This window comes from Mesitornis unicolor, unplaced genomic scaffold, assembly GCF_000695765.1.
Source record: "Mesitornis unicolor isolate BGI_N332 unplaced genomic scaffold, ASM69576v1 scaffold25148, whole genome shotgun sequence".
Classification (NCBI taxonomy): Eukaryota; Metazoa; Chordata; class Aves; order Mesitornithiformes; family Mesitornithidae; genus Mesitornis; species Mesitornis unicolor.
In genome coordinates this window covers 74489-89451 of record NW_010201523.1, presented here as the reverse complement: position 1 = coordinate 89451, position 14963 = coordinate 74489, and the positions used below count along the sequence as shown (strand labels likewise).

Sequence of the window (14963 nt, the reverse complement as noted above, 5' to 3'; positions counted from 1 at the left end):
AACATTTTTGTGGAGCTGGGGATCTTTCTCTTACTTTCTAGTTTCCATCTTCCATCTTCTCTGGAGTAATTCATCCTACCATAAAGACAAAGCTGACTCAAAGCTTCTAATTACTGAAAGACAACCCAAAATTTGAATGGTAAAGGAGCAAAGGAAAGGAGAGGGCAGAGCAGCTTGGGGTTTGGAGGAAGAGTGGAGAACAGCGTGGCAGAAAGTGTGAGATGCTGAGAGTTTTAACTTGCGTCCAGCTTGTAGCCTTCTCAGGGCCTTTCCTCCTTCCTCTGTATAATCATTGATGTTGTCCATGCTTGAAGCTGGCCTTCCTTAAACGGTAGAGATAGGGTTAGTAAACACAGCTTAAGTGCATGGCTGTAAATGACAATGCTGCCTAGTAGGACCACTGCTCTGGTCTGTAATGAGAATTACCATTTTCATCAAGTTCCTCAGCTTGGACTTCTTCCAGTTTTACTGAAGTGTAGTTGGTTCATTGCAAGCAACAAGCGGTTCATTATAAATGATGAAAATCTTGGCTTCCAAGACTGCCTTTGTAAGTAGGGAGCACTTGAGTATAGTATTTCAAATGGGAGGCTTCGGTGCATCTATTGAGGGTTGTGCGTTTTGGTTTTATTCTTTTTAAAGAGTGGCAGAAGGGAGCCACAGTACTCCACCCAATTGCTTGCAGAAAGTCTCTCTATAAAGTGAAGTTAGTTATGCTTGCAGCTGGAAAGACTTCAGCCATCGCAGTGAAGTGACTTCAACCCAGGCACCTCTAAGACTTTCTGTATGAACTAGCAGTTAGTGGATGAACTTTCCTTAGGGCTCACAGAGTTTAGCTACAGAGAAATATCAAATATGCAGACCCTGAGGAAGGGCTGAGAAAGGGAGGAATATTCTAAGGAAGAACATAGAAAACCCATTCTTGAGCCTGACAGAAGAACCGTGTTTTTTAATACCTTGTATCTGTTCAACAGCAACATTAAGGCAAAGCAAATTAAAATGAGCTTTTCCACAAAATCACATTATTTATCATCACACTAATGATGATAGTTTGTGACAGGCTGAAAAATACAGTCAAGGAGGTGCTTCCTCATACAACACGTAAAACTGTGGAACTCCTTGATGCAGAACAGTGTGGATACAAAATTTTATATGGGTTCAAGGGAAGACTGGGCAACTGTGGAAAAGAAATCCACTGAAGGTTCCTCATACTGCAGAAACTATCTCTGCTGTAAAGTTCATGAGGTGCAACTGGTTGTAAGCTAAGAGACTATGAGGGAGGAGGGACATACATGGTTGACCTATTCTGTTGCTCTGCCCTAGGGCATCCACATTTGGCCAGTGTCAGAAACAGGATTTTAGGTGAGGTGGACCTTTGGTCAGGCCAAGAAAGCCATTCTTATGTACTTATCATAGTAATTCATCATTATGACACCTTAGAATTTATCCACAGATATGTAAAATCATAATTCCTCTTCACATTTAGTACTAATTGAGCAATAACCAATACTTTGAAGGTAACTTTTTATATAAAAGTTAATGTTTAAATAAGTGCATTTCTGCTATACCAATAACATGGACTGCTATGGTCTACTGGTGTCTCTGCAAAATCTGCAGAATCTTGCTCTGCTTTCAAAACCTTCAGATATCATTTAATATGACTGCATACACCCCAGATCTTACAGTGCTAGTCACTGTAATCTCCAGACGTCTTGTGAAAGTCCACACATCCTCTCCAAAACCTGAGTTAGCTACTTTAAAGCCAGGGTGGGTATCTTTATGCTGTCTTGTAAAATGTGTTTTATGTATATCCTAGTGAGTAAACTCTGGGTTAATGTTGGTATTGCCTGCAGGCAAAGGTGAAAAGCATAATAAAATATGCTAAAAAAAATCTCCCACAGTCTGAATTTGGCACCAAGATCAACAGCGTGTGTTTGAACAATAGTGCTTAGTTAGCTAAAAAGTGATGATTGTTACCTCTTATAGACAAGAACTATGTCTATATGGTGAAGATACTTAAAATTATAGGAGTTGTTGGTTCATTATACAGCTTTTAAAGTGATGATGTCACTTATTTTTTTATGTTCCACACATACTCCTCTTTTTTCATGCTAGATCTTTAGCCAGTTTGTAACCAGGCTATTTCACTGGAGAGCGGCACTCGTGGTATTCTAAACTAAGCTGAAGAAAAGGAAAGCGGTTGTCTCTGCCTTGGTTTACATTGCCATTACTATGTAAACCAGGGAGCTCAACCACAGGCATATCCTTGAATTGCTTGGCTTTTAAAGTTTAATCATAGGCACTTTCTTTCTGCACAGCTGAGGTTTTATATGTAACTGGAGTGAAGGATATGAGAATGGTGCACAGCTCTCCCAATGGCATCAACCAAGTAGTTGGTTAATGCCACTGACATCATTGCTGCCAAAGGAGAAAAATGGTCTTTTCAGTAGTGTTTTGAACCAGAATCAAGACTTCTGGGTTCAGTTTCTGGCTCTGCCATGGACTTCCAACAATTTTACATTCTTTCTGCATGTTTCCCAACTACAGATGGGAATAATACTGCTTTTTTTCTTTCCCATTTAAAGTACTAGCTCTCTGTGTGGTGCATCACCCCATCAAGGTGGGGCTTTCCACATGTGGCCATAAGGCACAGACAGCACAGTTCCTGCAGTGTTTGTGGGATCCTGCAGGAAAAAGGCCTGTGATGAGCCTGTGGATTCATCCCTCCCACTTGGCTGGGCTCTCCTGCATGTATATAACCAGGAGGCTCTTCTAGATGAGCAACCTTCTACTTTCCTCACTCCTCTGTCCCCTCCAACCATGAATTTTGAAATTCTCTGACATCCTGAGAGAGATTCAAACACCCACACATAGAAAATGAATGAGGTTTTGGTGGCCACGGCCTACAGGTTGATACAACACAGAATCTGCAGGAGATCCATGTCTTTCAGAGCAGCAGAAGCTGAAAGCATTTAAAATGAGACTTGCCACTTTGTTTAGGTCCCCTTATTGCTCCATCTGTCACATCCAGGGAACATAAGCTTTGAAAGGGGAAAGGAGATCTTTCTAAGTTGGTTCCTTGGGAGAGCAGTTAGCAAAGTGGGATTTTCCACAGCAGGCAGATTCCCAGGTCTTAGCTGGGTGGGTAGTGCAGATCCATTGGCAATATTTGGGCCACTTAAAGCCACTACTTTTTGGCCATTAAATGAAAGAGTACAATTGGTCTGGTTTCCTGAGGGTTCTTAAGTCTCACGAATGTAGTTTGTCCATCTCTGCCTGCATCCCAATTTCTGAATGTGAATTTTAAGTACATTGGTGTTTTTCAACCAAGTTCTGCCTACAACCAGGAGCTATAGAGGAGAAAAGCGGAAGTGTAAAACATAATTGCATCCCTATGGGTCAAATGAAAAACAAAGCACTGTACAGAGTGAAATGACTCAGATTACTGCTCTGCTGAGGGAAAAACGGGTAAAACTCAGCTGTTTCCACCTTCAGCATGGATGCTGGCAGACTGGTCTGGACCCATCTTGCTAAAGACCGCTGGAAACATCAGAGGCAATACAGGGAATATCCGAGGCATTTCTTCTTTGAGCAGAGGGTTAAATTCTGTTCCACTGATGTCAGTACTAATATTGCATGATTATACTTTGAAGATACTAAGACAACTGTGTGTATTTCCAACACATATTTTCAAATCTCTCTTTCTTGTTTTAGAAAAACATAGATAAAATGGAGCACATGTTACTGCTATTCATATTTTTCATACCTATATTGGGTCTCACTAATGGAGCAGAAACTGAACAAGATTTTACTTGGCACTTGAAGAAGATTCCCCAGATTGTGAGCGAAAGAACTTTCTCCCTTGACAGCCCTAAATTTGAAGCAAAAACCAAATTAGAGCTGAACAGCGTGTGTGGAATTGAATGTCAAAGAAAACTGCCGGTGCCAAGCTTGTCTGACTTGAAGGACCTCTTATCCTATGAAACCGTTTTTGAAAATGGCACACGGACCCTGACTGAAGTGAATGTCCTCGGGCTGGAGCGTGACCCAGCTGCAAACGCAACCACGCGAAGGTCCTCAAGAAAGAAGAGGCAGATCTATGGAACGGACAGCAGGTTCAGCATCTACGATAAGCGGTTTATGACCAACTTCCCGTTCAACACAGCCGTGAAGATCTCCACTGGCTGTAGCGGCATCCTCGTTTCCCCCAAGCACGTGCTGACAGCTGCCCACTGTCTGCACAATGGCAAGGATTATGTGAAGGGCAGCAAGAGACTGAGGGTGGGCCTGATGAAGACGAAATCCAGAGGCGACGGCAGGAAACGCAAGGGTGCTAAGAGAAGCAGGAGGGAAGTTTCTGTGGCCCAAGAGGATCCCGAAGTTGTCACAGAACTAAGGCGACGAACCAAAGGCGGTGGGAGAAAGCAGAGGAGATCTGGGAGGAAGCAGGAGACCTCAGATGGCATGCCTTCCTTCCAGTGGACCAGGGTGAAGAGTACCCACATCCCGAAAGGCTGGTTTAAAGGTGTCTCCGGGGATATTGCCCTGGATTATGATTATGCCGTTCTTGAGCTCAAACGTCCCCACAAAAGGAAATACATGGAGCTGGGAATCAGCCCAACAATCAAAATGATGCCTGGGAGCATGATCCACTTCTCAGGCTTTGACAATGATCGATCTGGGCAGCTGGTCTATAGATTTTGTAGCATTTCTGATGAGTCCAATGATCTCTTTTATCAGTACTGCGACGCTGAGCCTGGCTCCACCGGATCTGGCGTCTATCTCCGTCTTAAGGAGCCGAACAAAAAGAAGTGGAAACGCAAGATCATCGCAGTTTACTCCGGCCATCAGTGGGTGGATGTCAATGGCGAACAGCAGGATTACAATGTGGCAGTAAGAATTACTCCTCTCAAATATGCCCAGATTTGCTTCTGGATACATGGGAATGATGAGAATTGTACGCGAGGCTGAAGAGAGCCGAACCTGAGTCGCTCAGCACCCCTATTGCCATGGAGTGACAGTCTGCGGCGGCAGCTACTGGGAGAGCATCACTCCGCGTCAGGATGGTTTTGGACTCAAAGCTCTTGAGGGACGCTGAATTGCTGGGGGATGGGTAGAATTGTCAAACAAAATATCTGTAATTGTAATCAACCCTAGACATGCACTTAAAATCCCAAACTATATTTATGTTTGCAGTTGTGATAAATTCAAATCGTTCGCATCAGAAAAAAAAAAGTACTACACCCGTTTGTAATTTTTTCCCAAGGGAAGGATTGAAATGCCTCAAACTGGTATTATTAAAAACAATATCTATTTTTCCAATGGATTTGCTTTTCTCAGGGTTCTGTTCCAATTCTCCAAATGCAAGCTGTGCATACAGCATGCTACTGTATGTGCAGAATGATCCAGAGACCTGCATGAAACCAAGATGTTATTCTGGCATTCTCTGAAGCCCACAGCCCCATGTTGAGAAGCAGCAGTCTAGTTCATGTCTGGTAGTTCGGAAAACTTCCTCCTCTGGCTGCTGCAGGAACACTTCCGTGGAAATCCCAAGTTTCTGTAGCTGAGGGTTTAGACCTTAATGACAAGTTTCACTGCATGGCTCAGTAAAAACAGCAAAAAGAAATTAATGAACAGAGAAGTTTCCATGTTGGGAAGGAGAAGAAGAAACTTCAGGACAGAATTTAATGCATAATTTAATGCTTTTAAGTCTTCTTTGATAAGCTACAGAAGTCTTAAACACATGCATTTGCATTCCAATTAGTATTTGGAGGGCTGTAGGTTTAGTTTCTATTCAAATATTTGGCTTTAACATTGGGAGAAGTCACTGACTTGCAAAGTGGCTATGTGACAATCATTTAGAGCTTCACAGATGATAGATCTTTTGGGTGCTAACCGTTTTGGCAGTTTCATAAATTACTTTCATAGGAGTTCAGTTTTATAGATAGGATTGTACGTATTAGACTGGGAGTTGGAAAACAGTGTTTTAGTTTGGCTTTATATGGTTTTGCAAAATGGGTAGTTTTAATCACATCATATTCAGACTCCACCTCAACATGAGCTGCAAGGTTAAACTCAAAATTTCTCCCAACTAAATCATACCACCTTCTGAGCGGTAGGAGAACTATCCTGTACGTTATAACAGATATCTTGTTAGGTAGCAGCAGTAGTTAGCAAATCATTTGGTTCAATATGTTTGCTGAACCATGTATTTAATGAAAACAAAAAGTAAGCTTGACTTTTACACACCTTTAAACACAAATCACCTTTTAAAAATGGTTGTTGATTGCTACACAAGTCTGTATCTTTTATTTTATATCAAGACTCTGAGATGCACAGGATTGTTATGGTGCTACTTTCATCTAGTAACATAAAATGATACTGTGTATTTTTGGTCATATCCTTTGGGTTTCAATACTTTTAAGATTATTCATCACCACAATATTTCAGTTTTTTGCTGACCAAAATACATTTTCTTCCTGTGCAGGAGAAAAAAAAAATAAGATTTAAAAATACTATTTGTTTGTTGTTATCTTTAAAATATGCTTGTAATACCTTTTGATGAAATAAGATCATTTTTAATAACCCACTTTTCTGTAGATGTTTGAAAGTAAACAACCTGACACTTTGAATGTGCAGGCAACTTTCTTTGTCACACTATTGCCAAAGCCTACAAATTTAAGACTTGCTTCCATACCATAACTCTAACAATATTTCATTAGCTGGAAGAGATATCACTTTAAAGGAAACTGTTTCTTTTAATGTCAGCCTTTAGTGGGAACACTTAACTTTTCTTTTTTTAATATTTTATTGTGTGTGATTGTTTGCAGAAAACTAATAATAATTTTTAAAGTTTAGAGATTAATGTCTAAGATTTTAAGGTTTTATTTTTTATGGTTGTTAACATCTCTATTAAGACGTATGGCTTTGCTGACAGTAATTTTAAATCACCTCTGTCCAGTATTTAATACTATTGCTCTATGCAACGGGCCTACAATATTCTTTAGTTGGCTCAGTAATGTGTTTCTTAAGTGCCTTTTTCTGTAGTTACTGTGACAAATAAGGTACCACATCGCTAATCCAATACAAGTCAACCTAGGTCCATGGGTTTTGTTACAATTATTCTCATTGTTGATTTTGGCCCAAAACTTATCATGATAAGTTAATATATGGCTTGGTAAATTCCTTGTTTTGGTGAGTCTTATCCAGGTGAACCCCTTAGGAGCAGAAATCTAATCTATTTCTTTATTGGCTTGGGAATCAGGGACAAGGTAAGAATGAAAAACGTTGATGTCAGCTTTCAAATGGTCTTTTAATAATGATAATCCACTATAAATACCTCAGCCACGACCTGAAGTTCTCATGCCAGCCTGACAACAAATATTTATCCTCAGAGGATAAATATTAGATGCTCAGTGCCTCATTTTATGGTACTAAGAGATTAAAGAGGCTGGCCAGAGCAACATAAAAATTAATCAAAACTATATATATGTATTCAAGCCTCTATGTCGGAGTGCACATGCATAAACACATGTGAATATATGGCCTTGTAGAGCATGTGCCATTTTGACTGGGTCAGTGCCTTCAGGCAAGGGAATGCACGCGCAGAAAGACACAGACAAAATGTTATTTCTGTTGAATCTGCACTCCGGGCAACATTTCAGGCTGCCACTTGACCTGGTAGAGAAGGAAATGCTTTATGTAGGCATTGTGACTGCTTACCACGGGGACTTCTGAAGTAGTTCATAAATCGAGTACTTAGACACAACCTCAGGAGGTCAATGTCCTGTGGAGAGCTCTTGGTACCAGCCACTGCAAACAGGACAAGAATTTCTGAGCCATGATCATCTCAGATTTCCTTAAAAACCTGCGGTCACTATCGAGTTATCAACAAGAAAATACGAGGAGGGGGTGTTTTTCATAGATCAGATCTGCTGTTGGCCAGGACACCAGCACCAATCTGGGCTCCCAGCCCAGAAGGGGAGAGAGCCCTTGTGATGTTTCCCCAAAGGATTTTTCCCTCTTTCACGTACTGGGTTGTACATCATTTGTTTTCATCAGTACTAATGGTTTTCCACAAGAGTTGCTATAGTAGATATTTTTCTTAAACTGTATCCCTGGTGTTAGGAAAAAACAAACTCAATCAAATCCCTTTTCTCCTAGGGGGCTACTAGCAGTCCGTAGTTAACCAGTAAGTTTTTCCAGATAAGTTTTAAGGTTTTCCAAGATAAAACCTCACATACAAACTTAACACACCCAGACCGGCTTCTGCAAGGCGTTTGTGCATGCATTTAATTTGGGGCTCTGCGACATATGGTGGAAGCCATCTGCAATGTGAGAAATTAAGTCTAAGTTTGTATTGTCTTAACAAAGAAAAACATAATGTTAGGTAGCAAAATGATTTCTGTTATATGAGGTATAGGGTACCTGATGGTTTAAAAATTGCTTAAAGAAACTCCTTGACTCAGTTTATAGTTTACCAGCCAAATTTTGCATATTTATGAGCATGTATGGAGTATGAATCAGCACAGAATATGGCTTAAGTAAAAAATAATTCATCTACATGTGGAGGAGAGAGGCAGCTGGGGAGCTCCTCCTGTTCTGCTGATAAGGGATGGACTGGCAGCACACAGCAGCTGAGACAGAAAGAGAGGACAAGAGAAGTAGATGGTACAGAAGATCAGGAAGATGGAGGTGGTATGTGAGGAATAAAGAAAGTGTGAAGAGTAGTGGAATGGCTGCAAGGTAGCAGAGGGACCATTGTAAGAAAGAGTGGGCAGCTGGAAAAGGCATATCAGTATAAATTAGGATGTCACAATCACAAGTTACATGAATAATCTCCTTCTGCTATTAAAGAGGCGGCTGTTCTTCCCAGCACCGAAGAGAGGGCTGTGAGAGGGCTTGGTCCTGGCAGGGACCACCAGCAGGCAGGGTTGACCCTGATCTACCGTCTCTGCCCGAAGACACAGGGATAGTGCTTGAGCTTATTTAGGGTCCTTGGGAAGCGACTGCTCCATGTCCTGGCAAAAAGGAACCAGCGGGAACCTCCCAGCACATCCGGGCACCAAGAGTGCGGTGGTTAAAGGGAATTACTTTCACATGAAAGCTTCTCAAAGCTGACATTTTGTTGGGATTCCTGTAAAGGCTGTGCCCCATTGGGGGAAAAAAATAAATTGAAACCAAAACCAAAACACAACAAAACACAGAAAAACCCCAACCCAACAAACAGAATAATCTCAGACCTGAAACATTTAAATGTTGGCTCCATTTTTTGCATGTACCTACGAATTCTAGACAATAAATATTTTCAAATACTTTCTGCTTTTGTTTGGTATCTTTGTAGAAATTTAATCAACTGCTTCTAATTTTAAGGCACAGAATATTGCGGATACTTCCATCTACAAATTCCTGGATTAAAGAATGAATGGGGGTGGGGGGGGTGGGGAGAATATTGTGAAATTGAAAGCTTAAAATTACACACTAATCTCAAAGGATTTGGAAATATATTTGAGGCCCTGTTGAACCAGCCTTTAGCTCCAAGCATGAGATAGCATTTAGGTTAAAAACCTCCAGAGGTAGCTGTGATGATTCATTAAAATTCTTAACGTTTTAAAGCCTGACAGCAAATTTAAATAATATTTTTAACTGCACAAAATGACAAATCATTTAGGAAAATAAATGCAAACCTTTGCTATATTAAAATCTTATACGATGCACATACTCTGCCAATAAACATTTTGTATTATTTTTCTTTTCCTCTGTCATGACGTAGTTTGTCAGCTACGGTGGTGTTACACAAACTGCATTCTGTAAATGCTCGTAACAGTCTACCAGTGAATCATCTGGGATGTGGTCTTACAAGATATTAATGCCTCTCTAAATTTGTTCTGGGAAAAAACCTCCCCGTATATTCTTGTCTTCAAGATAATTGTTCCATGAGCAAATTTGATGAGCAAAAAAAAATTGGTTCAGCAAGGAAATGACTCAGAGACTATGCCACAACTTATTAATTCTGAAATAAGTAATTAGTTCTGTTTCTGCTATTAGCTGTTTTTGTCTTTGTCCACCCCAGAGAGCTGTTGAACCAGGCCAAATTAGAAATATGTAAAATATTATAACCTTGGTTCTCAGCGTTATCTCAACTCTGTGCCCTTGAAACTGGTGCTGATTTGATAACTGACAGTAAAAGCAGAGATTTTTTTGGCAAGGATGAGAGCTGCTGAAAATATTTAATGGAAAGTTTAGAAATTATTAGAGCAGTGATTAACAAGTGTCTAATACAAGCAATATTTAACAGGGGTCTGGCAAGGGCTTCCCCAATAATTCTGGTGGGAGTCCTTACAGGGGTGAGGAGAAAGGGCCACAGAAGAATAAATAGGATCAACAGCTTTGTCACCTGAACCAAAGTCTATTTGGGGCTGGTAACAGGAGCAAAACCTTTTCATTGCTGGAGCCCACCTTTTGCCACCTTCTGAGAGAAGGTTCTTGGTGCCTGATAAATGTTTCTGTTAGTCTCACATTCTCATGTGCTCTGAGGAGCTTGAACTGGCACCCTATCCAAATATATATTCAGCCCTAGTATGTTCTGATACAGCCTAGTTCCTGGTGCAGGTATTTTCCTGTCCCCATCTTCTTTAACAAATGCTCAAAAGGCCTTCACCAAGTAACAGCAACTCAGACCCACCAAAGCAGTGGCATCTTATACTGGTTATTATGCAGGTATTCCTGATGAGCCATTCATTCCTCCTACTTGAAATGCATCTCTTGGCCTTTATAATGGCTTACACTTCAGCTGTTACTGCTAAGAAAAAAGATCAGATACAGTGGGAAAGCTACACAAGTATTTTACAAAGATTGCGCCTCTTGGCAATTCTGTACACACTGTAATTATCACAGTTGCTATGGCTCTACTTTTCCGTGTGAAAGAGCTTGAAAACATTGGATGGAACCAAGTTGGGCTGGTTTTCAGGCAAATTACTCAGCTGCCCTTTGGCTGCAGTTGCAGCACTCTCCCACCCCTCCTCTCTAGTTTAATTTCCAACTTTATGGATTAAATGCTGGGTTCGGCTTTGCTTAATTGAAGATGGAAGGAGCCAGGAGGCAGCACACAGCAAAAGACCCTTTCTGGTGGTACCTCCCTGCAGGGACCTTAAAACAGGGCAGGCCCCAGAGGGAGGAGAGGACGAGAGAAGGCAAAGGTGAAGGCCGTGATCAAGAGGAAAAAAGCACAGTGCCTCACTGAATGGAAGAAAACATGATTTCTGTTTTTCCTGCAGTGAAAGGCAACCCTAGATTTTACGTTCCTTTGCCTGCTTTTGAATGATTAACTCATCTGCTAAATATTGCTGGCTCTTGTGCAGAAGTGAAGCAACCCGCTCAGTGGTGGGGATCCAACATGGCCTTGAGTGTCAGCAGGGGCTTCCCCACCCTGGAAAAAAAAATAAGAATGTGAGGTTACCCCAGAGGGCATTTATTAATACAGAAGGGAAAAAAGATCTCAAAAACGAGCTCTAAGACAAGCACCATATTTTTATTTAAGTAAAACAAGGATATTTTCAAACATATGTATGCATAAAGGCAACAGAGACTATATAGACACGTGTGGCATAGGGGTTTTTCTGCCACACTCGTCTGTGCAGGACATGGATCCATTCCAGTGCTGCGGTGAGTTACACAGCAAAGACCAACCAATTGCTGGTTGTCTGTCCCACCCCCTCCCCACAGGACAGGGGTGTATTGTGCTACCAAACTCATTGTGAGCTTGAGCTCAGACCTGGTCTTCTTAAATGGTGGACATGAGCAGAGGCTTCCAGGCACATGGCTGCTGACATTTTAGGGTATTATACATTTTGCTCTTTGTACCCATGGAGGACGCATGAAGTCAATTTTAATAATGGCTTCAGTAACCAAACACCACAACACTTTCTCCTCTCATTTACAATGGTGAACCTTAGAGTGAAATTTGACCCACTGCATATTATATGTATTTACATGTTATAGAGCCTTACACACTAGGCATTTATGATCTGTAAGCAGGGTTAGTTCTTTTATTTCTTTAAATAAAAAGGAAGCCAATACTCAAAAGGGAAAGTAGCTTTGACAGTGGTCAATTTAGAGATGATACCCGATTTCTGTTACAGCAGTGACCCATGATCAACGAATGCTGCTTTATATGATTGATGTGCTTGAGTCCTTCACTTGCTTATTGTTTTTTTCCTTATCATTTGGGAACTAAATAAAATGGAGCATCCGTGCAACGACCAGTGTGACGTTAGTTTTCTGTCCATACTGGGAAAAAACTGTCCAGAAGTTTAAAAAAAACCAAACGGCTGCCATTAATTTTATTTTATTACCCTTAAACTGGTAGAAAATTTGTCTTTACAGGGTTATGACTTTATGAGCAGTTTTTTGTCTGTTATTTCAATGTATCCATGGTACACCCCCCTCCACACACACAGAAGGAGAGGCAGTTTTATTCTCATCTTCAGGTTGAAGGCTCTGCAGAGATTGCATTAACACTCTCCAGCTACAAGCATGAAAGAAATGCCATGCAGTATTGGTGTATTTCTTTTCAATTCAGCCTTGACATTAATGACATCAACTTTGCCCCCACCCTATGCTCCACCCATTTATCATCAGGCTGAGGTACCTTTTCTTGATTTTCTTTAGATATCAGAAAGTTTGCCTACAGGCCATTCTGAACTTTCTGACATGCTATTTTCACCTTGCTCTTATCCCTAAGAATTGTTTTTCATGCCTTTAACTCCTATGGCAACCATGTTTATAGTGGGGAAAAGTCCTGGCGCCCCCTGCTCCATTAACATATGGACTTGCTGCTACTGCGCCCCACCAGGACAGCTGGGAAACATGTACCCATGTGCCTCAGTCCTACAAGAAATAAACTTCATCTATTCCCTCTTCCCTTCTGGGTGCTGTTCACATTGCTTTCCTTAGTCTTCAAACAGCTCTACATCAGACACGCACTCAGCTGAGGGATGAAGGGACTCGGGAACCCATCCCATGCTCCGCTGCAGAGACCTTGGAGGAAATGCAGCTGGGGCAGGCCCAAGCCCCCTCCTCTCAATATCCCCATCACAGAGGCACAGGCCCAGACATACCTTGCCTTGTGAATCTCAATCCATGCCTCTCCCTCCACACACACAGAGATGCCATCCCATCCCATCCCATCCCATCCTGAATTCCCTCCGGGAAAGGAAGCTTCTCAACTGAGCCAGGAGGGCTCCAGCCAAGAGCTGCACCTGTGGGGGAGCTCCCCATGGGCTCAACTCAGCTCCCCTTGCTTCAACCCCTTCTTCAGTGCCTCAGTCAACCAGAGCATCTTCACAGCTTCCTTGGAGTCCTGCTTTTCAGAGCAGGGCTGGTCTCTCTCCCCATACTTCATCAATTTTTAATGTGCCATTTGCAACTTCATCTCAGGCTTCCCTGCCCATCTTGGGTTCTCTCTGTTGTTAATTCCACTTCTAATTTTTTTTTTAATTCTGCCCGCTTTGGGGCTTCACTTCATTTCCTACTTAAACACCAAACACCTAAAATTAAATGAAATAGATAATGCCTGACCACTGGAGTTATACAGGAAGGAACCTGGCCTTCCATCCAAGAGAAACCACTTCAAAGTGCTATTAAGGTAACAGCTGCAAACAGAGCACTAAAGGCAAAAATCACTGCAAGCAAACCAATGTTCATAGCCCTGAAACAAGGCATCGAAGCTGGAAAAGCCTTGGGAAAGTCTTTCATAAGCTCTGAGTCAGCGCAAGCGCAGGCTGCCAGCTGAAGAAGTGATCTTTTGACGTCCCTCACAAGGCAGCTCCACGCTGCCCTGACAGCTCCTCTTCTGCAGATGCTGAGGGAGAGGTCACAGACACTGGCCTCCAGTAGCAAACCTCTCCAGGGAAGCTTTTATTTAATTCCCCTGATTTAACTGACTGAAAAAATAACAATTTGATGCTATTAATCAGATGATACTAACGGGGCTGTAAATGGCTCGCATAACCTCGCAAGATCCACTGGATTAACAGTTTCAAGCAAAAAGCGAACGATCCCTGGCCAGGAGATGTGCCTGTGTGGGAGTCACAGCTGCTCAGGACTTGGAGAAATTCGTCAGGGACTTTCTTGGTAGCCTGCTGTGGGTGAGGTGTATCACCAGTTATTTAAGCCTGCTGCCAAGGTAACTTCTCATTGCAGCAGCAGTGCCTTCTAGAGTTAATCCAAGGGCTAAGCCTGGAAAAGAAAAGCTATAGATGTTGTAGATAGGTCTTATCTGCAGCATTTCTTTAAGTACCATTTGTGAAAGAGAAAATCACAACTCTTAAGAGGGGGTAAAGCCTTCATTTTCCAGTATGTACAGTGACGAACACTTGCCATTTTTTCCCCTCAATACCATTGAATGGCATAAATTTAAAACACTGTAAATATTGGAAAGAACTTAGGAAACTCCAGGCTTTGTTATATCCCAGCCCTTTTTTTTAATGTGCAAGGTGGAGCCAGGGCTGTGAGCACAGCCAGTTTGCTGAGCCCAAGCTGGCCCTTGGGTGCTCCCCACATCAGTCAATGCCTGCCCACAGAACCAAAATTACACAGTCCTGGGACAGAGGGGTGCAGCCACGTACTTTTCCAGGCCACAACTTGCTCTTTTTTATATTTAGCAAAGGCTAAGCTTCAAGGCAAGTCTTTTTAGACATATAAAAAGTCACTTTTCTAGATCAAGAAGCCAGCTCCCTCCTATTTTGAAAGCAAGATTTTGTAAATTTTTATGATTGAATGGCAACATCACCATGGAAAAAGTACATCCTGGTAGGAATGTGATAAATAGAGAGCTCACAGATAAAGACCAGTGGGAAACAAGGTTATCTGTGAAGCACATAATTGCTAAAATAACTACAGGCATCACAGCCATTCTCAAAAAGAAGATTTGACGTCAAGTCTCCACCAATTACAGAAATAGGGGT

At 41.7% G+C, this 14963-nt stretch overlaps 1 protein-coding gene across 1 annotated transcript; it reads left to right on the top strand.

Annotated features, from left to right (window-relative positions):
- Positions 1-3726: 3726 nt before the first annotated feature.
- PRSS35 (protease, serine, 35) lies at positions 3727-4968 on the top strand. The gene has a single exon (XM_010190134.1). It carries the CDS (start codon positions 3727-3729, stop codon positions 4966-4968), a length of 1242 nt encoding a protein of 413 aa, XP_010188436.1.
- The last annotated feature ends 9995 nt before the right edge of the window (positions 4969-14963 follow it).